The sequence below is a fragment of the Dysidea avara genome, chromosome 7 (assembly GCF_963678975.1).
Source record: "Dysidea avara chromosome 7, odDysAvar1.4, whole genome shotgun sequence".
NCBI classification, from domain to species: Eukaryota; Metazoa; Porifera; class Demospongiae; order Dictyoceratida; family Dysideidae; genus Dysidea; species Dysidea avara.
The window spans coordinates 24,401,703-24,429,485 of record NC_089278.1 but is presented as its reverse complement, the minus strand read 5'-3'; the positions used below and the strand labels follow the sequence as shown (position 1 = coordinate 24,429,485).

The following is a 27,783-nucleotide window of genomic DNA, read 5'->3' as shown; positions in this document are numbered from 1 at the left end:
AAAACTGAATCAAACCAGATCTTCAGACAACATTACTAAAAATTTCTATGTCAACAGACTGCTAAGAATTTGGAATCATCTCCCTGTTATTGATTTAGATCTCAATGTTGTTACAATCAAGTAAAAATTACGTACTCACCTTTGGAATCACTTTTTATCAAACTTCAATTCAGATAACAAATGTATAGCTACTCCTTCTTGTGTCCTTGTATCAACTGTAACAAGCACCCAAGAAATCCCAACTTTGATTTTCTGTACTTTAATAGCTAGTTAAGTGATTACTTTATTATTTGTAATTCCTGGCCACTGGTACAGGTTACCAGTGGACCATCAGTGCTGCTCTTGCAGCACTGTAAAGCTTTTAATAACATGCTGTAGCTGTATCTGTACTGTACTTGTAAAATAGTATCACGTGAATCACGTGATTTTGGTTTAAATTTCCTAATGCCGCGTAAGTCCGGAAACTGTAAAATCAGAGGCACATGCTTTCGAATAAAATGGCGACATGACTTGACTCGGGTTGCCTTCCAGTAGTAAACCGGAGGGTGAATGTACGAGATAGAGAGAAGAATATTGAGAGAGTATTAACAACATGGATTCTACTGGTCATAGTAACAAGAAGATACGTAAAATGGAAGAGGAAGAAGCCGAGTTTTCTGACTCTGAAGTACCACCACCGTTGCCAATACAATTTCAGGCGGACGCGAATTTCGCTTCCGACTTAATGGAGCCCCAAGAGTTTCACAAAATGCAACACGAATCCCATGCAAGACTTCGGACTTTATTAGAAGTGGCCGGTGTGTCTGACTTAGACCCACAGACATTTTCGGACCCAGAGATACTTAGGCGTTTGACGTCCAGTGTGAGTAACGCTTTAGACGAGGCCGCGTCCGCCCTGACCAAAATGAAACAAGAGAGTAACCAGTCCGTAGGCCAAGACGCCCAAATGAAAATACAAGAAGCACAGGCCACTAATGTTGCAATAGCCAGTGTTGCCCAGGCGGCAGGACAACTTCAAGATGATGCCTCTGGTAATTTATCAGATGCTTGCAACCAAGGGGACATTAGAGCAGTGCAGAAGTTATTGGGACAAGGTAAGGACTGGTGCACTAAACACACAAAAATTAATAATGTATTGTACCTAGTAATTGTGGTAGGTTTGTAGAGTAACTAATATAGTGCTATATTGCTAGGCTTTATCCATTATCACTCTCATATATTGGGCTAGGAATTGGCGAGACCATGTGTCTGAAATAGAAGCATATTTTTAGGGCCTTCTAGGTTTAGTCGAGGTCTGTTTGTAATGTCGTTTGTCTACCTGACAGAGTGGCTAACCACCTTATGCTTCTGTTATGTCACACTGTTACATTTTGTTTAACATTCTTCTACCATGACAATGCCTTAATGATTAAAGCATAAAGGATCTCCATAATATAAGGAGTGTTGAGGAGTTGTGTTAAGAAGCCCCTGTATTAGAAGTTAATAGAGAGACTGTCCTTTGTAAAGTCATTTGTAAATGTTCTGCATTTGTGATAGGACGGAGTGTACATGAGCCAGGTGAAGAAGGAGAGAGTTTGTTGTCTTTGGCCTGCTCTGCAGGTTATTATGAGCTTGCTGAAGTTTTGCTAAGAATGAGAGCTGGTGTGGAAGATCGAGGATTAAAGGGTTAGTTGTACCTACACATATGTGCACACGCACACACGAACATTTATACATATGATAGATATACCACATTACACTATGCTACAAAACACACACTACACTATACTTTACACTAGCACTAGCACTATAATCAGTTGTGCACACTATTTTTACTATACCATTTTATGGCCCACAATACAATTTTAAACATACCTTTTTAGCCCACAACCAGTTCCAATTTAATATAGATTTTTTTTCTTACCATCCTGGTCTCATTTTGGACACTAATAATTGGCTAGTTAGCTGTTGTCAAATGTATAAGGGTTACATTACGGGTAATATACTATATACAACATGTTTGTTGGTTCATGGACAGTTTTACTTCTGTTGAGGTGTTGCGTATTTTTTTGAATATGGTTTACCAGTATCTAAGTGTATAATGGAAGGGATAAAAATGGTGGTTCGATAGCTACCTAGAAGTTTGATGTAAACATTCCACTTTTGATAACAAGTGTTTAATGTTATATAGTGGTTGTTTGTAGTTGATAGGGCTTGTCAAGTAACCCCACTTACAATGCGTAGAGATAGAAGGAAATAGTTTATATTTCAGCCCATATTTTTACTGTTACATAGCTAAGCCATTAATTTAATAATATTGGTGGGAGAATGAATGTATCTGTTTCATCTTCAGATGTAACATGGGTTGAACAATGAATGGTTTAGTTGTGACTTATACTTTAAATGGGCTATGTTACTCTACACTGAAACTCCCAATAATTTCACGTTTTGATGTCATTGTAGTTTAGGTTGATCCTTAACTAACATTAGTGCTCTTCTGAAAACTTGATATCCTCCTAAACTTTCAAAGAAAATTTATGTTTTTTTTAAATTATTTTCGAAAGAAATGAGCATTGTGTGCGTGTGTATGTGCACACTCACTGCATACAAATACTACTGCATACATGTGTGTACACACTACCACATGCTACACATGCAAACGTACATGCGTCACGCACGCACACGCACACGGCATACGTGCGACACACACACACACACACACACACACACACACACACACACACACACACACACACACACACACACACACACACACACACACACACTACACTAACACAGTTAGATGGGTGTCCTTTACAAATGTACTTAATTACTTCGTAGTGTGTAGAAAAATGTTTTTCTAGTGCGTGTTGTGAAAAGTGTTGTCTGCTTTTAAATGTGTTGATAAATATTAGGCAGAAATTGTTAGTACCACCAGTCATTGTAGTAGGTACAATGGTGTTTACGTGGCTTGAAGATGTGTTCACACATGTATGTGTCTATTGGACCTATATACTTTGGAGATTAGCATTGATGTATTTACCATGCATGTTGGTTAAGGTTACTTGTTACATGAAATGGGAAACTGAAGAACTATGTGCATTGTAGTTCTTGATCATTTATAATGTAATTGCTGCTACCAATGGGTCAATAGATGGATAAAATCACCCAGTAATTTTTAAAAGGTTGCCATCCCTTTTGTACTATGGTGTTAGTAATACTGGGTCCACTATTTCATATTATATAGGGGATTGTACACCGTTGATGGAAGCTGCCAGCGGAGGGTATGCTGATATTGTGAAATTGTTAATCGACCATGGAGCTGATGTCAATGCTAAATCAGCTGCTGGTATGTATTGTGTGTTTTCTGTACATGTATTGCCATAGGTATACATTCATATTCTTGTAGTCAATGATACTGGTATACACAAATAGCTGTGTGTTTTTGTTAAACGTTTATGTATATATCTAGCTACATATGTAATATTTGATTACTTAGTATATAATTATACTAGTATACTGGCTGTATGTTTACCTGATTTGTAATGTATTAAATTATTTATGTAAACATGGTTGCAACTTATGTGTACATGTTATCATCAAACATTTAGATTTTACCAAACACTATCTGTTACTGTGTTAATTGTATCAGCTCAGCAGTCATTAGTTATGTGCACATCTACACCTGCAAACACTGTAGGTGCACATGTGTAATACACAGTGTACATGTGTGATCGCGATCGTGTACACTTCATGTACATACGCACACATACACACACATTGCATTCATGTACACTATGTTACACACATTGATGTGAAGTTTACTCAATTCATTTCACTGCTCATTTAAAAATTTGCCATTAATTCCTTACTATCTATTACCTTGTAACAGCTGCCTGCCTGCCTGCCTGTCTGCCTGCCTGCCTGCCTGCCTGCCTGCCTGCCTGCCTGCCTGCCTGCCTGCCTGCCTGCCTGCCTGCCTGCCTGCCTGCCTGCCTGCCTGCCTGCCTGCCTGCCTGCCTGCCTGCCTGCCTGCCTGCCTGCCTGCCTGCCTGCCTGCCTGCCTGCCTGCCTGCCTGCCTGCCTACCTGCCTGCCTGCCTGACGCCTTCAGTCAAGCGTAGCGGAAAAGTGGCTACAGCTACAGCCCTAACTTTTTTGCAGAAACATTTCTAGTTCTCTTAAGAAAAAACCTTTGGTATATTGATAAGCATACAATGCTTGTGCTATTGTCTTACCTTTTATCCTTCTTTACCATGGCCATCAGTTAAGGTTCTACTACTGAGTGTTAATAGACCACAGTACGGCTTCTATACCAGTGTATATTGCATCAAACTATTCGAATACACGTGGTCGCCGGTTGCACCAAAAACACGCGTACATGACTTGCTGTTGATATCCATCAGAGAGAGCAACTCACGGCGAACCGTATAGCAATGTGTAAGTCTTTGTTTAGTAACAATGCTAAACCGAGTTGGGTCATCCAGGTCCTGCTTTACAGATTATTCGGGTCTGATCCCACATGCTAAATTAAATGTGGACGTGTTACTACACGTCATAGCGTAGCTATGCTTCTTTCGTGAGTCACGCCCGCTTACGTAAATTACAGTCTGTAGACATGGTAGCCACGTCCATTCATCAGTGTGTAGGTATGCACGAATCCATGCCCACTTACGTAAATTGCTATCTGTAGACATATGGTAGCCACGCCCATTCATCAGTCCATAGGTATGTACGAATCCACGTCCATTATTGTCTACAGGCTTATGTAGAGCCACGCCCACTGATCAGTTGTTATTGTATGAGTCATAATCTAGTATAATAGTGCTGTGAGTAACTCAGCAGATATGTAGTGGTCATGAGCTTGCAAAAAAAACTTCACAAACAACACGCACAGTAGGGATATTCACTTCTTATTGTTTTACAGTATTTGGACATTACGTACTCCGATCCAGCTTGTTTCACTACTTTTTATTGCAGCATTATACACTGTCTCTAATCTAATTTAAAATTCCAATTTTTTCTTATACTTGTATGATTTACTGAGTGCAATTTTTTTGTAGTATTATGTTTTTGATATGAGTATTGATGTCTTAATTATTTAGTTTATAATTACATACATTGTAGCATCAAATAAATTCTTGCATTTGTTCTGTAGTCAAACATGTTCAGTAGTCACCCAATCATCATTTCAAGTATATTGTTCTAGCACATCATAACTGTTCCTTCTACTCTTTGTAGGGAACACGGCACTGACCTATGCTTGTTGTGGGGGTTATGAGGATGTAGTACAGCTGTTGCTGGAGGCTAGTGCGTATGTGGAGGAGCAGAATGAGAATGGCCATACTCCCCTGATGGAGGCTGCCAGTGGGGGCCACATTGGTAAGGGAGTTCAATTACCTTCACTACACTAAAACATGATAATTGTCTAGTATCTCCCACTGTACTACAGGTGGAACTGTGTGTCTTAATTGTCCATTGTATTGCATGCTGCATTAGTATATATACACATTTAACCTAGTACCTAGTATCCTTCTTGCAATTGTATATTGATCACTGTGGTTTTTATTCACAGGGGTGGCGAAGTTGTTATTGGAGTATGGTGCTGGTATTAACACACATTCAAATGAGTTCAAGGAGAGTGCCCTGACATTGGCATGTTACAAAGGTATGATATACACCTAGCTGGGTAGATACTGTGTAAAACCATGTACATTTTACTTGACTAGTTCCTGTAGAAATAATCAAGCTTTATCATGTCATGACTATTACATTTGTCACTACAGGTCATCTTGATATGGTGAAATTCCTGTTGGATGCTGGGGCTGATCAGGAACACAAGACTGATGAGATGCATACAGCATTGATGGAGGCTTCCATGGTGAATTGTATATAATTGTACACCTACTTATATTTCTGAGTAATTGATTGTGAATGTGTTAGTAAGATTGTCTATAATATTCTCGTGTATGACAGTCCATTGTTGAGAAGAACACTGTTTAATTGATCTGTTGCTAAATAGCTCAAAAGTTGATATACACTGTAAGTATGAGCTAAAATATTTCCCACTACATGAGTGCTATACAGAAAGAAAAACAACCTACACACAAAAGAGCATAAAGCAAATCAAAGCTTAGTGCATTTCACCTTGAGGCCACTCTTTGAGTGCTGTGTTAATCATAAAGCATGATAAGTGACATTTACTGGAATAGAGAGTTTTAAGTAGGTTTTTTTTTTAAATATTCAAAACTTACAGAAAGCTATTATCTATAAATTCGTCATTGTGTCCATCCAAGAGCATCTTCTTTACACGTAATTTGTCACTTCACCTGCTTGTTGTTCTGTGTTACCCAGTATGTGTCTCGTTCTATCAGTGGAGTTGCATCATAAATTGTTCTATATCACAGATTTAGTAATGTTTGTACTTGGATCCTCACATGAAAAGTTCTTTGAATTTAGAATTTGAGTTCCTATTCACTTAGCCACTGTCCTGTATCTTGCATGCCTATTGCGTACTATATTCCTCATCTGAATGCACAAGCACGTACAATTTTCCTCTAGCATATGCCCATAGCTGGCCTGCTTTCAACCCTTTTTGTGTGTACGTGTACGTGTATGTGTGTGCATGCGTGTGTGTGTGTGTGTGCATGCGTGTGTGTGTGTGTGTGCATGCGTGTGTGTGTGTGTGCGTGCGTGCGTGTAGGTTTTGTTTTGTAAGTAGATTGGGCACTGTAAATAACTACTATTATACAGCTTATATAATTTGTAATTGGAACAATTTACATGTACATTGTAGTGACACAACATCATTATACTTATGGCAGTATATTAATGTCTTGTGATTTTTACTAGTCCCGTATGTTATATGTTTCATCATATACACTAAAGAAATGATATTGTGTGAGAAAAATTGTTAAGACACATTTGTACTTCAGAGCTCAAAATAATAGGCTGTCATGGGTCATATTTTTAGACACATGGTCATTTGAAATACCTGGTTCTTAAAACATTATGTATTGAATAGCTTATATGTGAATCTTTCCCAGTGACCGGCCATGTGATATGTTGGTTGGTCCTAATAAAGATAGCATAGGTGACATGTTGGGTATACGACTAGTCAGACATGGTATATAACACATGGTGATGTGTTCTTGTTCAGGATGGACATGTTGATGTGGCGAGATTACTACTAGATCATGGTGCTCAAGTCAACATGCCTGCTGATAGCTTTGAGTCACCATTGACACTGGCTGCTTGTGGTGGACATTTGGACCTGGCTGCTCTACTGATATCTCGTGGAGCTAACCTTGAGGAAGTGAACGATGAGGGGTATGTGTGTGTTGCACGCGCTCATGCTCATGTGTATATTATATTGTAATGGATATGGTACATGCTAATATTGTGTTTGTTCTATTGGACGTATATGTAGTAATCATTGGTTAATTCTTGTCTCAATGGTAACATTCATATGTGTGACTGTGTGTTGTTGTTGCTTTACAATTATGCACATTTGTTTGTACAAGAACTATGGAAATTTGGTACTACCGTTATTTTGTACTCATTGAAGTATATGTATGGCACCACTGTTAGATGGGTGATTAGAGATTTTGTAAATTGTGCTCACATCTCTGTTATTTTAATATCTATCATATGCGACCTGCTGAGTGAAAATCTGACTAGTTTGCTTTTTCTCAGACTTCTTTTTACGGGCTATTTGTTGTCTAGAGGGGAAAACCAGTGAGCTGTTCTAGTTTCAGCCTTATCTGGTGAATATTCTTGGAGTTATAATGATCGAGGAAGAGCAAAACTATCAATTTGTACAGTGACTATATATGGACAAAAAAAACAGGCATTCATTTTTTAATCGATCATAAGTCACGCTGTGGAGTTGGGACTTGTCTCATTCTGTTCACCATGAACTGGACAATTCATCAAGATACAGTTTTGGCCTGCCTATCCACGCATGTTTTCAAGTAGGAACATTGTTCAAGCATTACTCTTCATGAAAAGGTGAATCCACTGGTATAATGTATTTTGATTCTTTCACTGAAGTAATTAAAATGTGCGTAAAATTGTTTTAATAGCATGCATTTTTACTCAATGTATTTCAATGCAATGCGATATATTTCAAAACCAGAATTATGCAAACTAGTCGTTCTGTTAAAGCTTCAACCTGACATAACAGGGTTGCATTTAAGGTTAATAGCCCCATCTAGAGTTTGGCCCTGACTTACACCGAAGCCTCTGTACCTAAGACTTTTCATACCAAATGTGTGATTTCCCCAATATAAATAAAATACAAATGTGAACTTCTGACTCCATACAATACCAGATAGTGAAGATTGACCAGTAAAAGTTAACAGTATAATCAGCGAATGACTTACTGTACCATATATTATGTGTTCAGTTGTCATTTTTAGTGTTCTGTGGATTTAGTAAAACCACAAAACCTTGAAATTTTTGTTCTTGGTTAATCATTTTGCATGTTGCAATGCTGTCTTGGCATTTTTTTAATGCTACAAGGATGTTAAGAAAGTGTAGTTCAAGTACCATCCACTCCCACATCATACCCTGATTACCCATACACCCCAATACACATGCATATAAACTCTCATCCAATGGGGTTGTGCCACCAAAGCAGTTGGCTATTGATACTACTAGAATGCTACAAGGATGTTAAGAAAGTGTAGTTCAAGTACCATCCAACTCTACTATGTGTCTGACTGTGTAGAAAAAATGTAATCCTAACTAAAAAATTTTGTATTTAAGTACATGGACTAATTTTTCACAAAAGCCTTGAAATTTGATACAGTTCTAGTTTTACAAGACTTAAGTGTCTGTTTCACATTAATGCTATTAAGGGTATACATGTGTGGTTTAAGGTTAGCTTGTTGTACTGTAGTTTGTGTGTCAGGGTCAGCAGTAGTAAATACTAGGGCTGAAACAAATACTGCAAATACTCGAGTACTCGTTAAGGATTTTGGTACTTGAATACTCATTAAGATTACGTGACCCAGCTCACATGATACATTTGCCATCAGGGGAGTGACACAATGAAAGCTATAGAGTTTATTGGCATGATTTCTTGTCAGGAATGCTAACATCAGTGCTTACAAACAGTGTGTGTAGCATTGTTGTTACTTGAAAAAGCTGTAAACTGCTTAAAGTCAATACAAAGCATGTCAAAATGAGTAGACTACAAGTACTAGTTTTCATAAGTACTCGATTGTTAACTCTAGAGAGTACTCGAATACTAAACCATGATCATTTCAGCCCTAGTAAATATTGTATAACTGAGGCGATAAACTAAATTTGGTGAATTGGTGATTCTTCACCAATGCCATATTTAAATTTGTCAATATTATTTTCATATCTTGTGTCAAAGCTTTTGATAGCACTTGTTGAGGCAAGTTTCAACAAACCAAGTGTGGCTTTTTTGGATACTACTTAAAACACACCTTCCTGATAAAATAGCATGACTCCACGCATGCAAATAGGTGACAGAAGCTGCCTGCTGTATGACTAGACTAGAACTTGTACTCCATTAGTGGGCGTGGCTCCACGTAAGCTTGCAAACATCGACAGACATGAATTCGTGTATAGCCATTGATGAATGGGTGAGGCTTTACATTTGCCTACAGACAGAAACACATCCTGATAAGTGGGTGTGGCCCATGAAAGAAACTTGGCTGAAGCAGGACCCAGATATTCTATAAAGTGGAGATGATTTGGCCCAACCCAGCCAGATGCATGCAGTGACTGAATCTATGAGATAACATTTCATCACAAAAGGGATTGTACAGCATCCACGCTTCGTCCTCCTATCAGCTTACATCACGTACAACCTCATGTGCAATGGTGCACTGCCAATTTTTCAGTAAGAGCATCTTGCAAATCGCCAAACACAGTGGAACCCCTCTAAGACGGACACCATTGGGGAAAATGAAATATGTCCTTTATATGGAGGTGTCCTTATTTAAAGGGTTTTCTCAAATTTTAAAATAATCAATTCTAATGCACAAGACTGGAGCATGAGTGGTGGAGCAAGATGGGTTATGGTACCATGTGAACCAGATACAGTATGATCAGTTTAATAGCAACAGAAGTGATGTTATTGACCTATGGTGTGTGGCTTCTACTGTACTATCCAGACAATTAGGTACCACAGAATTTATACATGCTCCCATATAGACTTGTCCAGATTACTCCGTATTTGATGGTTGGCTATACAGATTATGTAGTTTATCCTGTAGTGCAGTTTATGCAATTTATTCTTAAAGTGCACCAGCTACTATTTTCAGAAGACCTGGGTAAGACCATTATGATTAACAGCAGTACTTGTATATGCATTCATATAGCTTCTCATAACTTCAGCGCTTGTAGAATAGGTGATGCAGAGACAGTGCTTTCTGCATTAAATAATGTAGTTCGACTGATTGTTGTAACTGGCAATGAACCTTTCTTACTTGTGTCTGCCATTAGCGAGGTGTTGTACTGTAGTGCTTGCCATATCTGAGAATTGTGTACTGTCCGGTTTATGGAATAGAGAGGTGTCCGCTATTGAGGGGGCATTAATACACACAGGTATTGGAAGTTGCATTTGGGACTTTATTAATTGTCCGTTATAAAGAGGCTGTCCGCCATTCAGGGGTGTCCATTAAGAGGTGTTCCACTGATATGTTCCACTGTATCAGTTTCACCAATATTTGTTGTTGTGTGGTATTCCCAATTCTAAACTAAAATGAAACCTTATCATGGATATCTATAAGGCATTTTGTGCTTATTTCAACTATGTAATAAGCTACAATCAAATGAAATTCAGTGTCACAAGCTCAACTTAATTGAATAACATTATTCTGCTACAAGTAGGTAACTCACCCACATAGTCGGCCGCAGTCCAGCTATGGGTGCACACTCAGTTTCCTGAAATGTTTTCTGAAAAAGTTGTATCTGTTATCTGTTTTTATGTCTGAGCAAAGAGGTTTTATGTTGAAATTTCAATGATAATAATAGAGAGGTCCTATCTTCTTTGAGGGTGAGGTTCCTAAAAAAAAATCAATAGTTTAGGTACCTTTGTCGTAAGTACATCCTTACAAAGGAGAATATATAAATTTTTGGGTATGCAATTATCCATTTGAAAGTGGTGAAATGATGTGTGTTTTTTTGTATTCAACTAACTACAGTTTTGGAACATTCCAGTGATAATTTTCTTACATTTGGTGTGCAGTAGTAGTAGTAGTAGTAGTAGTAGTAGTAGTAGTAGTAGTGTGTGTCTGTGTGTGTGTCTGTGTGTCTGTGTAGTTCATGTTATTATTCTTGTCATTGTACAGCTATACACCACTAATGGAGGCAGCCAGAGAGGGTCACGAAGATGTGGTGGCCTTATTGATTAATCAAGGTAATTGTACAATAATTGTACTGGTTCTTCACTGGTCTGTATGTTCAGGTGCTAACATCAATGCCCAAACTGATGAGACACAAGAGACAGCACTTACACTAGCTTGCTGTGGAGGTTTCTTGGAAGTTGTCCAACTGCTAGCTGAGAAAGGTTTGTACATGTTATGTGCATCTGTCTGTGGTCATACTGTCAATCTCCTTGTGGTGTACCTGGTAACATACGACTTGGTGGTGTGGCTAATGATAGCACCCCTGGCTCTGACCATGTGGTGGAGTCCAGGCAGGGTCAGGGTTCTCTTGTGTTGGATTTACACTAGTATAGTAGAAAAATCACTATCACGATAGATATTGTGAAGTATTATTCACGATACAATAATATCATGATAATTATACTTTGATTGAGGAGTGATGATCTTCAATCAAGTTTCAAGTATTAATAAATATGCTAAGCATGATTAACACTTTCATAGATTACTATTTGCTTGGTTTTGTTGTAAGCTCATTAATTAGGTAATTAATTGCGTGGGTGGCTGATTTTAGCAATATTTGGTACAGCCATTTGTATAGCCAAAACTTTTACTGAAAAAGCAGCCAAATAGTTATAAAACTAACCCAGCTTCCCAAACAGTGTTTTTAGTGGGATTCTAAACCCTTCACGAAGCAGTCGACTAAATGCGTGGGTGACCGATAACTATACATAGCTTGTTATATCCTTGTAACCAAACATTTTGCAGAAAAACAAGCCTAATGAGTTACGGAACAGTTAAATAAACTTGGTAACCATGTTTTTAGTAATCTTACAACATAATCATGATAGTTAGGTGTAATTATCGTATCGCAATAAAGATTTTTTGATCGCAAGTATCGAACTATCGATTTTATCGCTCAGCACTAATGGACAAATTGTCCATGGCGGGGATGTGCACTCACTTGGTCTAAGTTGCTTGTGATTAGGTTATCCGGCTAAATAGGTGGATACTTCCCAGGGATGGTTGGAGTGGAGATGAAGACTCTGGACAGGCAGTCAAAAAGTATGTGTGTGCATGCGTGCGTGCGTGTGTGTATGAGTGCAGCAGCAGCCAAGTGGTTAGTGCACTGGTCTGATAACTATAGCACAAAGTTCCTGGTGTGATGCTCAGTTGCTATTATAAGTTTAAGTCAATCCTGGGGTTTAAAATGGGTGCCCTGGGAAGTAAGTATGCCAACTGTCCATGTTTCACATAACTGGTAAGGTTCAGGTGCCCTCATCTTCACCCATGATACATGGAATATCCTTCCGTGGGGTGGCGTACTGGTCCTACCCCCCAAAAAAGATTTGCCTCATGGGTATCCTGGTAGTGTACAAAGCCCAGCCAACTACCTGGGTAGTTGTGGCTTAGGCAGTGGGCAAAGGCTTTGATTTGCTTTTTGTGTGCATTGCATGCCGCGTGTGTATGTGTAAGTGTCCATGCATGTGTTTGTTAATTGCGTGTACTGTATGTCTAGCTGCTACCTTATATATTGGATGTGTAATGTTACATGGCTGGTAAGGGCTTATGTAGAATATCAGTTTGTTTTGTACTTATATGATACATCTTTATTCTGTATTGTTTACCTTGTGGGTACCTGTAGGTGCTGATATTGAAAAAGGAGCATCCACTCCATTGATGGAAGCTGCTCAAGAAGGACACATTGACATTGTCAAGTACCTTCTTGACAGAGGTGTGTGCGTGTGTGTGTAGTTCTTTGTTTGTGACACTGGCTTGGCACACTGTTTTCTAGTGATGCCATATATAATAATTGTGGTAGCTAGAGGAAACTATTGTCACAATACAGAGGAGGTTGGACGCACTTTAAGTGCCACTAAAACATATTACACAAAATCATTTTGTTAAGGAGGTTAATACATCGCGATCTCAGAATAACTCACTGAATCAATCATCTCATGTTTCAATAGAATATGTACATGAAGACTGGTGAAGTAGTGTACACCAAATTGCAACTTATTAATTTCACCCGGAATTCAAGCACTGATTACAGAACAAAGCACATTACCTTGAAGCTTACATGAAGGACGATCTGAATATCTAACGATCTCCAGTGATCCCCACTGTTTTTCAGTTTTGTATTGCGACTATTGAGGATCACATGAAATACCAAATCAAAGAATGCAACTAAGGGTACAGTTCACGTGTGAACGTGTCCAACCTCCTCTGGTCACAACACTTGGTGTTATATCATAGACCACAATTGTTATTTCACAAAGTTGGAATCATAAGATGCACCTGGATATTCATTATATCATTTGTTCTCCTAGTCCAGTATGGATTTACACTCAGTTGATTGATTGTGGAAATAGTTGTATAACTTTGTGTTACTAGTGCCACCTTATAGTAATTTATAGAACTTTGCGTGGGCGAGATCAAAGGAAAAAGTGTACTTTATATTTCATAAAGTACACTCTCAGCCGGCCAACAGTGCTTCATGACCACAAAGAGTGCTTTATTGCACTGCAAAGAGTGATTTATGTATATGTTAAAGCATAGCCGTGAGTGCTATATGAAAAATAAAAGTACGAGGCGTGCGGCCGAGATGCTAATAAAGCGCCGAGTACTTTATTTTTCATATAGCACGAGCAAGGCTATGCTTTAAATGATTTACGGAACTTTCTAGTCGTGTAGCTTCACCATACACTAGGACTTGTAATTAACACGTGCTGCACAAACTATTAGCAGCCTGAACGCACACGAACTAGTTTAACAAAGTAACTCACACGTATTTCCCCATAGTTTGGCATGGTAGACGTTCATTGCGTATTTTGGCAGGTTTTGCTCGCAACCCACAATCGATTCTATTGTGAGTCACAGTGAAATAATTCCGTGATATCTCCAGGACTTGTCCGTTTACGTTAACAAATGTAACACTTCTCCCACCCATCATCGAAGCATTTAGGTATGTTTATAAAAGCAATCCAGTGGTAAAACTCGTATTGGCTGGGGTGATTGATCACTCAGCACGGCGAGGCTATCAGCCTTCACCGGCGTGGATGATTAGTCGTACTGGCGCGAGCCCCGCAGGCTATTAGCCTGCACATGGGCAACTGTGCTTTATTGCCCACAAAGAGTGCTTTATTGCACCGCAAAGAGTGCTTTATTCGTTCAATAAAGCACTCTTTGTGGTCATGAAGCACTGTTGGCCGGCTGAGAGTGTACTTTATGACATTTAAAGTACACTTTTCCCTTTGATCTTGCCCACGCAAAGTTCTATAATGAACGAATAAAGCATTCTTTGTGGGCAATAAAGCACAGTTGCCCACGTGTCTTAGTGCAGGCTAATAGCCTGCGGGGCTCGCGCCAGTATGACTAATCACCCATGCCGGTGAAGGCTGATAGCCTCACCGCGCTGAGTGATCAATCACCCCAGCCAATACGAGTTTTACCACTGGATTGCTTTTATAGACATACCTAAATGCTTCGATGATGGGTGGGAGAAGGTAACGTTACTGTTACATTTGTTAATGTAAACGGACAAGTCCTGGAGATATCACGGAATTATTTCACTGTGACTCACAATAGAATCGATTGTGGGTTGCGAGCAAAACCTGCCAAAATACGCAATGAATGTCTACCATGCCAAACTATGGTGAAATACGTGTGAGTTACTTTGTTAAACTAGTTCGTGTGCGTTCAGGCTGCTAATAGTTCGTGCAACGCGTGTTAATTACGAGTCCTAGTGTATGGTGAAGCTACACAACTAGAAAGTTCCATAAATCATTTAAAGCATAGCCTTGCTTGTGCTATATGAAAAATAAAGTACTCGGCCGCGCGCCTCGTACTTTATTTTTCATATAGCACTCGTAGCTATGCTTTAACATATACATAGTGATATCTGTATATACTGTAGATAGATTTGTTGATATCCATTGATCTAGTCTTCATTCTTAGGTGCTAATGTGCATGCAGAGACAGCCACCAAGGATACTGCTATTACTTATGCTTGTGCTAATGGCCACACCAATGTGGTAGATTTGTTGTTGGAGTACGGAGCAGATCTGGTATGGTGTTACTTGTATACATATACAGTGTATTGAAGTATAATAGTTACTATCCATGTTTGTATGTGTGGACATATTACTGATTTATACAGGAACACAGGTCTGAGGCAGGGAGGACACCTCTTATGAAGGCATCAAGAGCTGGACATTTAGAGACTGTTCAGTTTTTGGTTGAGAAAGGTAAATTACATTTTTTTTTACTAATAGTAATCTATAGTTTCCCACTGTTTCTATATGTAGGAGCTGATGTTAATAGCAACACCACCAATAATGACCACACTGTGTTGAGCTTGGCGTGTGCTGGAGGACACCTCAGTGTAGTACAATACCTTCTTATGCAGAATGCTGATGTGGGGCATGTGCTAAAGGTACATTAACGCCAAACTAACCACTTTTGTTAATGTGTATTGTGATGTTGTATTGTCTTGTAGGACAACTCCAACATGTTGTTAGAAGCTGCTAAAGGTGGCCACACTGCTGTTGCCTGTCTCATAATGGAGCAACCATTACATCCTTCCCGTGCCTCCAAACAAAGAGTGACCAAGAAAGGCAATGTGACCACTGTGGCCAGTGAAATGAACTCTGTTGGTACACAGCAGAAAAGACCAAAGAAGAACGTACGCATTATGTTGTGTTAGTAATGGGATATGTATAATATGTATAGCTATTGTGTGAAGTTTGCCAAGTAACAATTTGGTTTATAACTTTTGTGTATTAATCCATCATTGTGCAGGTGTCATCTGGTTCTTCACAAGCTGCAGCAGCAGTAGCAGCAACTGTCCAGCACAAGGAAGATAAAAAGTCAGCAAGTAACACTGCCACTGCCACTGATTCAGGTAGCACAGTCATGACAGCAGATGTCGGTAGTTTACCACCAGTGCTAGGTGGGGTATCCTCTACTCTCACCGAACCGTCAACTGATGGTAAACTACATTTACATAATCTTTTTATCTTGATAGGATGTGTTGCGTATATGTATGGTGACCAGCTATTCGCAAGGACATGTAATTTTTGCCAATAGTTATTTTTGAAGCATATTTGATCATGTGTTTCATTTTTTGTTTATGAAGACAATGGATCTACCACAGAAACAACAGAGAGACCTAGCATTGACAAGATGACGTTGGCTGAAATGGAGTCAGTTATCAAGGCGGACCTTGAAAAACGTGACAAAGAAAAACAGGACAAGTACCAAGAACCATTGGACTCACAGAAAGAGAAAGGTAAGTGTATGATGCATTTATATATACTTCTGCATTTGAGTAAATAAACTAATTACATAAAATAGATTCTGTAAAATAAGCCTGAAGTATTTATAAATATGAAATAATTATCATAAGTCAATACACAGCTATTGGTCTAATCTAATACCAAATACTATTGCATTTACACATGATGGACTGTCACCTGTAAGCTTTCTTCCATACTGGTGTTAACTTCTCCCATGGCTGGTGTCAACTCCCCATGGATACCAGCCCTCAAGCCTACAGTATGTGTACTGTTGTGGCTCAGCTGAAGGTTTATGTTTATAAATGGCACGCTGGTGACTATAAGGGTTTGTTCTGTTTGTGTTTACAAGTTTGTTTGTTTGTCAGATTTAGAGAAACTGTCATCTATATTCCCAGGTGCTGTTATGTCAAATGCCATATATGTATTGCCATAGTTAGTAAATGAACCATCTCTCTATTGAGATTTTTCTTTTTGTCTGTATCAATTCTTTGGCTCATAAGTTTTAAGGACTGTTTTTATAGTCCATTAAACTGAGTGGGTGGTTTTTAAGTGGTGAATGTGAATGTGGCTTCCTTATACAATTGTGAGTGTATGTTGATAGTGGGATTAGATACAGGATATGAAATGTAGAGCTGGGAGATAATTTGCATAATCTATATACCTAAATCACCTATCGTAAATAAGATTATGAATAAATCTTTGTAATCTATTGTAAATCAACCACAATCAGATGGGAAAGGTGCCAAACTAGTTGGGGAAGTGATAAAATTATTGAGTTGGAGGGATCGGGTTTCCACTACCAATAAGGATAGGCTGGTCGTGTGATTTTGTCTGTTTATGTTACACAACAATCTTTACCAAGTGTTATGCTTCAGGTTATGTCTGAAAGGTTGAATGTTTCGACACAATTTTCTATAGTATTTTTGTATATATCTGCTCACTGTGTGTATACTCTATAGAATTGCAATGGATGGAGAGTCAGAAGAAATTGCTGCAATTCTCAATGCAATACTGGAAGAACCGTCCACCAGAGGATTTCCTCAAGGTGCAGCAAGAGTTTGCCAACCTCAAGACGGAGGAAATCATGCAGAAGGTGCTGGAGAATGCCAAGTCTGTCTTGAATGATGAGAAATTCAACTTTCCAAGCGTCAAGGATCTCCCTAGACCCAGCCGAGATGATATCATCCGATTCCAAGAGGCAAGTCACAGAGAGATTTTACATGTGTACCCTTAAAATCTGTGGCTTTTTGTATGGAGTGGTGTGGTGTGTACTTGCATCCTGTTAGTGTAGTATTTTACAATGGTACAATTATGTATTGCTTTCCATTACAGATGCTGGCACTGAGGATGCAGGCCACTAGTGATCAGGTGAAACAACAACCAGAAATTTCACTTTACTCTAGTAGTAGTGATGCATCTGATTGTGGTGGGTCTGATGGTGATGAGAGTGCAGAGGAATCTGATGGAGGTAAAGTCTTTAGATGTTACCATGCACTTCATGGTGTATTATATACACGTTAGTTTTGTGTTCATTACCACAAGTACTGTTTTGTTGTAGATTTGTATGGAGATGATGATCTTGACTTGAGTACCCAGCTAGCTATCAACATTGATGCTCAGACAGACTCTACTCATGATACACCACTCACTGTGAGCTGTACTGGTGGACATGATGAGCTGGTACAAGTGTTGTTGGCTCGTGGAGCTGATCTAGAGCATAGAGACAAGAAAGGTGTGTGTGCGTGCGTGCGTGTATGCAGACATCTCACTGAGCAGCAACGCACAACTGCTAAAGGCTTTGTTTTGTGTGGTTTTTGTATTGTATTGCATTATGCTTTGTAATTGTGTGATACATATCTATCTTTGTGCGGTATCTGTGTTTGCTGTACGTACATAGTATGTTGACAAGAAGTCTTTAGTTATGTGCATGTGAAAATATTATGACTATTTGTGTTAGTCTAAAGTGATTCTGCTAATACACATACATGCTTTGAGGGCCATATTTAGAGAAACACAACACTTGTGTACATTGTATGGTGGAGTGGTGTTCAATAATGGAGTATACTAATTTGTTCTGTCTAGGATGTTCACCATTGATATTGGCTGCCAGTGCTGGTCACACTATGACTGTGTCCATACTACTGGATCATGGAGCTAACATTGAGGCCATGTCTGATCGTACCAAGGACACAGCTCTGTCACTAGCTTGTAGTGGGGGCCGTCAAGAGGTGAGTAGTGACACACACACACACACACGCACGCACGCACGCACACACACGCACGCACACACACACACACCGTTTGCTAGAGAGTTAGTTTAAGACTTGACTTTTCTTGTGATATACGCAGGTGGTTGACATCTTGCTTAACAAAAGTGCCAACTACGAACATCGTAATGTGTCGGACTACACTCCTCTTAGCCTAGCAGCTTCAGGAGGGTATGTGGGGATCATCAAGTCTTTACTAAGAGCTGGTGCTGAAATCAATTCAAGGTAAACAGCTAGTAATGTCTTGTCTATTGTGCTATGATTGATTGATTAGTGACACTAGTGTTATTGGACAACTGATATTGTCACCTGTAGGATGTAAATGTGTTTAATTAAATTGTGTTAATTAATTAGCCATTGTGTTTCCATAAGTAACTGATCTGGAATATAAGATGCTGTCACTTCCTTAGTGTACCCTGTAGGCAAGAGGAAAGTTACTAATTACAAGTATGTCTTTAGTGCTGATGTGATAAAATTGGCTTCATTGTAGGTTTCCTAACAAAACTTTGATGGATATTGTAATGTATCTGGGTTCATTGCAGATTTCTTTTTAATGAAAATGTGTTAACCCTTGATGTTTCCTTTGATCTATCTGTGTTATGCATAGCACAATTGCATTGCTATGTAAAGATATGGAAGTGAAATATTTTTGTGACACAAAATGTCCTCTCGTACATGTTCAGTTTATACACAATAATAGAAGGTGTTCAAATACAAGTCTACAATACTATTACTATGCACATACACACTGCATTGTGTAACTTACACAAATTTGAATACCTATCCTTACTAGAGTACTTGTGTTATAACGTTTTGTTATACTTCTTTAGGACTGGTAGCAAGCTGGGCATATCACCTCTGATGTTAGCTGCCATGAATGGCCACACTGCTGCTGTTAAACTGTTACTAGATGCTGGGGCTGACATCAATGCCCAGGTGGGCATTAATTAGATGTATTGTTGTGTAGTATGTCATTTTCTAAAAATCAGATTGAGACCAACCGTAACACTGCTCTAACCTTGGCCTGTTTCCAAGGGCGTCATGAAGTGGTCAGTTTGCTGTGTGAACGAGGAGCAAATGTTGAACATCGAGCTAAGGTACTCAGAATTTATTGCTGTATAGTGGATTATGTATATCTCCTATTTAGACTGGATTGACACCATTAATGGAGGCTGCATCTGGTGGGTACCACGAAGTTGGGAAAGTACTTATAGAATGTGTAAGTTGCTGCTACACTATATTGTAATACATCAGTATTGTACAGTTATGCCATTCCTAGAGTCTTCTAAGAAACTCCTTCACATAATGTCTCACTGTAGGGTGCTGATGTTAATGCACTACCAGTACCTACATCTAGGGACACTGCTCTGACGATTGCATCTGACAAGGGACACTTCAAGTTTGTGGAGCTAATACTTAGTTATGGTGCTAATGTGGATGTGAAGAATAAGAAGGGAAACTCACCGTTATGGCTAGCCTGCAATGGTAAGTACTATGCTATGAGGTTTGTAATGTAAACTAGATAGTGTGTAATGTTTAGGAACATATATTTACTGTATGTTCTGTTGCTAGGCGGCCATTTTGATGTGGTGAAGTTGTTAGTAGAAGCTGGAGCTGATGTTGACAGCCAAGACAATCGCAAGGTGTTCTGTTTAATGGCAGCTTTCCGCAAGGTATACACACTACAGTACATCAACAAACAATAAACACCCTCTCTACGTAGGGCCACGTTAGGGTGGTGAAGTACATGGTTGACTATGTGACCCAGTTCCCATCTGATACAGAGTGCACCAGATATATTGCCACCATATCTGATAAGGTGAATGCTTTAATGTGTTGTGTGTATGCATGTATGTTTACACATCTGGTGACAATCTATTTTATTTTATTGAGTTTAGGACTTGCTGAAGCTGCTAATCAATGTATATTCGTAACTGTAGGAGTTAATAGATGTAATCTATTGGTTTGTTACAAGCAAGTACCGAGAGATATTATATGTGTACAAGTGACGGTTGCGTTATCATGTGGACGAACACGTATGCACACACATCTTGCTTTAGTGGATTGTTATTATATGAAGACTTGTTTCATCTGTCTTGTATTCACAGCGTGAGCAAAGAACTATAATTTAACTCTTAACTCAAAAAATTTCATCTATTATTATTAAATGTATGTTGCATTGGCAAAAAGTAGGAGAAACAGCTAGAAATAGGAATTAAGGGAAGCATGGCAATCTGTAGGGAGGTGTTGTGTAAGGTGTTCATAAACCGATTTATTGTCAGCTTGGCATAATTGGGGGCAGCGAGTGTTTGTACCATCAATAGTATCTGTCAAATTAGCGGGTGAAAAGGAAAGTTGGAAATTCGTCACTGAATCCATTCAGTCTGGTTGCGTTGGTAATAACATTTGTCACATTTGGTGAATTGTGTAGCCTGCGTCTGGACAAGTAGTGGCAACTGGAGATTAACAAGTTAACAACGATTTGTGACAGCTGTAACAAGGCGTCCATCAGAAATGTACAGGTGTTTTGAGGTAAACAATTTGTCCTTGGCTCTGTCTAGTGTTCTGTGGCTATGAGCCTGTGCGCCTGTCGAGCCTGTGCGCCTGTCGAGCCTGTGCGCCTGTCGAGCCTGTGCGCCTGTCGAGCCTGTGCCTGTGCGTCTGTCGATCATGTTATCATGTTATTCAGCATCGCTACTCTTAGTTGTTAGTGTTGTGTAGCTGCCAGTATAAACTTGTGTGGTGGAATTGACTAGCCATATTTTAACAGTCTTGTTTCTTCTTGTAGTGTGTTGCTTGCCATATGCATGGTGTTTTGGTGGCTTTTGGATATTTCAGTTGGGGGTTTACAAGGGCTTGTTGTGACGTGACAACTGTTCAGGACTGTCTTAAATAGAACTTGCCAACCACTTTGCATGGGGTTATGATATAGTTGATATTTTTTTGTTGTTTAGCTTAATTGTTTAGCTTAATTAATAATTAAACCTACTGAAGTGCTACTGCCACAGATCTTGTCATGGATTTACGTAGATTTTTGAACTGCAAAGAAATTCTGCCATGTACCAAGTATGCTTTGTCCATTTAAACTTTGGCTTGATGTATCTTTCATGTTTGTAACTCAGAACATCTGCTTTAAGTGTTGTACTGATGCAAAACCAACCTATGCGTATACTTTTATTAACCAAATACTGTATGTGTGTCTTTGAAATGATAGGCATGGTGTGATTGTTGGTGTTTATCAACTGCTTTTGCTACTTCCAGTCACTAAATATGTTTACTCATAGGAGGTGTTGAAGAAATGTTCCCAGTGTATGGAGATCATTGTGTGTGCTAAAGACCGTCAAGCAGCTGAAGCCAACAAGAATGCTTCAATTCTGTTACAGCAACTGGATGATGAAAGGGTATTGTTGCCATAACTCCCACATCCAGGGTGTAATGGATTGTGTTGTGTATGTAGAAAAATGAGGAAAGCAAGAAAGCTGCTGCTGCCAAGCGGAGGGCTAAAAAGAAGCGACAAAGGGAAAAGAAGCAAAAGGCCAAGTAAGTTCTTTTACCATTGTTAGGCAGTAATATTACACATGTGATTACACTATCAGGGAACAAGAACCATCAGATTCTGTTGCTGATGCTGATGCTGATGATGACATCGATTACAAAGATGAGGAATTTGATCCTAAAGGTGTGTTTGACTGTATTATTAGAGTGGTTTGTTTGAATAAGGGCATAATTTTCACTGTTCTGTAGATCACACTTCAAAAGTTGCCATGGCTACTGCTACTAGTAGTGACCTGGGTTCATCAAATTTACCACTGGTTAATGCCACAGCAACCATCACCACCAAATCTAGCAAGAACCATAATGCTGTTAGTTTTAGGGGGACATGGGACACACATGCATATATACACACATATGCATGCATACACAAATACATTCTGAGTAATGCAACACTACTCTTGTGCCATTTTCATGTACTAGCATGCACAGATAATGTTTTTCACACTACAGATATCATCTACTAGTACTGCTACTGTCAAGGCTACCACCACAGCTACTAGTTCTAGTAGTCGTCCCAGTAGGAGAGGTAGCAAATCATCAGAGCACTCCAAACAATCAAACTCTGTCACCAAGACAACCACACTTGCTATTACCACCATCACTACGGCAACACCTGTAGTCACTGTAGCCGGAAGTTCAAACAGGAATGTCGCCTTGGCAACTGGAGTTACACCCTCCCCTAGTCCAAGACGTCTTCGTAGTAAGGAAACTGAGGGATGGAAGGAAGTTGGAAAGAGGTATGTATATATACTGTTTGTGTTGTGTTTGTATATTGTGGCATTTAATCCATCAATCTATATTGTATTTATCAACTATTCGAATTTGTTGGTTGTATCTGTAGGTCTAAACGTATCACACTATCTGGAGATGTGGCTAATTATGTGATTGGTAAGAACAACGTTCACATGAGCGTTATTGAAGATGTTACTGGAGTACAAGTGATCCTTGACAAGTATGAGAAACCCAACCAAGATCGTGTCATCACTTTACAGTAAGTTATATGGTGTAGAATATGCTTGGTAGTGATGTTTAGTTTATATACTATGTGACATTGTTTATTCCGGTCTTGTAGTGGAACTGCAGAGAACACCAAGCAGGCACACCACTACATCTCCCAGTTGGCCAAGCACAAGAACATACGAGATATTGCTCCTCAGAACGTTTTGAAGAAGTTCAGTCTTGATGCATCTACAAGTCAGTTTAGTATTGCAAGCTCACTGGACAGTTTTGATATTGACTCCCTTGCTCCTCCTGCCTCACCAGGTGTGTGTGCGTGTGTGTGTGTGTGTGTGCATAAGTGCGTGTGTGCATAAGTGCGTGTGTGCATAAGTGCGTGTGTGCATAAGTGCGTGTGTGCATAAGTGCGTGTGTGCATAAGTGCGTGTGTGCATAAGTGTGTGTGTGTGTGTGTGTGTGTGTGTGTGTGTGTGTGTGTGTGTGTGTGTGTGTGTGTGTGTGTGTGTGTGTGTGTGTGTGTGCATAAGTGTGTGTGTGTGTGTGTGTGTGTGTGCATAAGTGTGTGTGTGTGCGTGTGCGTGCATAAGTGCGTGTGTACATGTTTGTGTGGGCAAGAAGGACACAATAGTGAAACTTCATAATAAGGACAATGGTTTTGTTCCCCTAGCTTCATACATTTTGTCCAAAAAATGGAAAAGTAGCAAAAAAAAAAAAAAAATGGGCCAAATCCCGAAGTGTCCATTAAAGGGAGACTCCTCTATGTAGATTATAGAACAAGTATGAGGCCTGCTATGTGGTAGTTATAGTATTTTGGTGGAAGTGTTAATCACATTTATTTCCTTTTGTCTTGTGTACGTAGCTGAACATGATAAGGAGAAAAAGCCAGTTACTGCCATAATACAGCCTCTAGCCAACACAAGTGTGGACACTAGAAGTGTGAGGAAAGGAAATGCTACCGTCACTACCACTCGTAGCACTGCAACTGTTACCACCAACCAACAACAGTTTGTTCCTGCCAGCTCAGTGACCTCCACCAAGCGGCAATTATTCCCTGTGCAAGGCAGTGATCAAAATTCTGGTGCTGCTGCTGATTGCTTTGAGCAAGTCCCATTCACTGCCACAGCAGCTCCAGTAAAGTCTTGTTCTGGTATTGTTTTTTCATCTTCTGTGACGGTGACTACAACACAGAGTACAACAACCATTGCTCCTATTACTAGTATTGCTACTAGTAAACCACGCTTTTATACAAATACACAGTCGGTACCAATTACTAGTGTCCTCAGGAAATCTTATCCAATTCCTATAACTAAGAAGTTTGTAAACCAAGTGCCTGAGAAGGGTAAAGGCCTAAAAAATTCTACTAATACTGTTGAGAAAAATGTCACTATGACCAGTAGTGCACCTCTAGTGAAGCAACCAACCACTTCTAAGGCTAATAACACCATCACTCAACACTCGGGCTCAGCTCCTAAGAAGAAATCCCTGTATTCGTCAGCAGTAGTAGGATCACAAACACATGTAAGTTACTTATATTGTGTATTGGTGTTTTGTAAAGTATATTGTCTCATTTAAAATGCATATGTTTTACAGGCATCTACAGTAGACACAGTTGAGAAAATGGATTCTGAAAATGACGATCACACCTTAAAGCAACTCTTTTCATCTCCACTAGTTCAACCCCAACCTACCAACAATGGAATCTACCGACCTTTTGGTCCCATAGATGTAGAACCAGAGACTGGGATGGCTGATACAAAAGAAAATGTCTCTCCTGGAGCAGTTGGGACTGGTGTTACCACTGCAATGAATTCTCTTGGTCCCATTGGAAGACCAGTAAAAGATTACAAATTAATCAACTCATCACCACCAGATCAAAATAAAGATCATACTATGATGAACATGCATGTTGACCAAGGCGATATGTCAACGACATTTGATGATGTAAACCTGCTCGATGAAAGATTGGATGTACAAGTGATAGAGCTTGACGTACCACAGTACCCAATTGGTACACCTAAAAATGATCATTCTGCACCGTCACCAAAAAAATCATTCTCCCCAACGAACTGTGACAGTGCATTCAGACCAATACATGCACCAACTACAAAGAGCAGTCGTCCGCCACTATTACGTACACCACCCGGATTTCCACCTCCACAGATGCAGTACACATTACTCCAGAACCAACCTCATGCTGTTCCTGTAGCTAGCAAAGATACCAGTCCACAGTCAATGATGGGAGCAAAGCAAGGCTTTTCTGCTGGTTCACCGGTTGTCAGTAGCCAAGGAGTACCGAGGCAAAATTCTGACTCCCCTGTCACCATGCAGTTACAACATCAGCCATCTGTTTCACAATCACCAAGTGTCCAATTTGGTAATAGACCACCATCAAGTCACAGCTGGGGTAATGGTAGTCAAGCTAATCCACCACTAAATCCATCCACACAACACAATACTATAATAGGTAACATGCTTCATTCAGCCTTCAATCCTAATGCACCAGCCTTCATTCCAATGAGATCTTCTGTACCTAGTAATGGTCCTCAAGGCTTTATGAGCTCTCAGCTACCACCGAGTTACCACCCCAGTATTATCCTGGCTACTGCTGCTCCAATTCCTGCTCCACAGAGCATGGGACAAATGTCACAGTTAGAACAAGCATTTCCTACTCAATATCTACCAGCACAGCCACCAGTTGTCCCCAACCATTCACTAGCACCTGGTTATCAATCCCATCCCATGCCAGGCTATACTACATCACAACTTCCTGCCCCCAATGGAGGGCTACTGGGTATTATCCCATCTGCAAATGATCCCGCACAGGTATTTACAGCAGTCAGCCAACCAGTGTTTCTACAGCGAGTCCCTAATCCATCCTATCTCCCTGGAGCTCAGCCATTACCACTGAACAATTCACAACCGTTACGACAGCCATCTCTACCAGCACAACCATCAAATATCCAACCAAAGCAGCAGCAGTCTCTGTTACAGCAGCAGTCACTGTTACAGCAGCAGTCACAACAATTTGGCAATGAACAACAGATGGGGATGCTGACTGAGGCAGGTGGTCACAGTGAGAACAACTTTCACAGGAGCTTGAACAACTATGAGTCTTATCTACAAGTAGGACCACCAATGGAGTCAGAGCAACAACTTGGTAAAGGAGTGGAGTATGATGGGGGACCAATGAGTGACAAGTTAGCTCCCATTGGTACAGAGAGGGCACACAAGAGATCTAGCTCCTTAACTGAAACCCAAAACATTCCACCATGTAAGTAAAATAATCACTGTAATCCTTATAGACAGACATACTGCTTGTGTTTGTAGTTTATTATTTACTGGTAATTTTTGTCTCTAGTGAGCAACTCACTTCTAACTGATAGTGGTGGCCTGTGGAGTTACAATGGTGAGTAGTAGATATGGCCCTACAAACTGAATGGCTGTTGTGACTGTTCAACTAGGAGCGTTTTAAGAGTGTATGCTCTATTAGAGTTAAAACTTGTCTGAACAGACATTTCCTGTATAGTTATTTTAGGTGTACAAAAGATTGTATGTGTAGATTAATGTTTGTGTGTGTTTGACTCTATAGCAACACCCGAGGTATCTGGTTGGGGCAGTTCCAATAGTTCACTACCAGAGGAGGATCAAGCTTGTCTGCTGAGCCCTAATGATGACAGGTCTGAATCAGGCAAGGGAACATCAAGTGATACTGAATGGCCAAAAGAAGAGTTCACAGTATCAGCCGATGATACATTACAATCAGTATTGGGAAGACTGAGCTTGTCAAAACACCTACCCCTCTTTCAGGTATGCATCTATCTGTAAACTTATTGTATTAAAATATTCTTTCTTTTGTTTAGGAAAATGAAATAGATTTACATGCACTGTTACTTATGAAAGAAAAAGATTTTCACGAAATAGGATTGCCAAAGGTTGAATGTCTGGTCATAATGCCTTGTTCTTTACCATTACTTGTTTAATAGGGTCCACGTTTAAAGTTACTCAGTGCTATTGGTAAAAGAAATAATAATAATAGTGATGATTCACTGGGGATGCTAGACTCCTCATATTGGGCTGATTCCCTCTCAAGTAAAAGTATCCAACACACTGATGTGAGTCTGTGTGTTCTATTAGGGTATTTTAAAACTGCTCTATTTGTTTCATTTAGGTGACTTGACAAGTTTTGTGTTGCACTTTGTTCACTATACAATAGCAGTTATAACCTTTGGACTCTAACAAGCTCTATAAGGATGCTCATTTGATTCATACGTGCAACCTGAGAACAGCTTGTTGTCTGCATATATTAATGTATAATATAATGCATCATTGAAATAAATGGAATCGTAAAAATATTGTTCTGTTCGTA

General features: G+C 39.6%; 1 protein-coding gene across 1 annotated transcript; it reads left to right on the top strand.

The window, feature by feature from the left end:
- The first annotated feature begins 465 nt into the window (after positions 1-465).
- On the top strand, positions 466-27,783 carry LOC136259735 (ankyrin repeat domain-containing protein 17-like). Its single transcript, XM_066053256.1, has 41 exons — positions 466-1,094; positions 1,537-1,665; positions 3,227-3,328; positions 5,220-5,360; positions 5,554-5,646; positions 5,765-5,859; positions 7,138-7,307; positions 11,309-11,376; positions 11,425-11,526; positions 12,987-13,076; positions 15,299-15,408; positions 15,501-15,588; positions 15,649-15,776; positions 15,840-16,025; positions 16,142-16,331; positions 16,479-16,631; positions 17,598-17,836; positions 17,971-18,106; positions 18,197-18,370; positions 18,721-18,866; positions 18,988-19,130; positions 19,736-19,841; positions 19,895-20,002; positions 20,053-20,124; positions 20,225-20,390; positions 20,478-20,578; positions 20,629-20,724; positions 22,190-22,306; positions 22,363-22,445; positions 22,502-22,584; positions 22,650-22,768; positions 22,911-23,197; positions 23,302-23,451; positions 23,533-23,723; positions 24,277-24,935; positions 25,008-26,688; positions 26,776-26,823; positions 27,007-27,224; positions 27,278-27,349; positions 27,401-27,529; positions 27,586-27,783. The coding sequence occupies exons 1-41, from the start codon at positions 593-595 to the stop codon at positions 27,592-27,594; spliced, it is 7,680 nt and encodes a 2,559-aa protein (XP_065909328.1). The 5' UTR covers positions 466-592; the 3' UTR covers positions 27,595-27,783.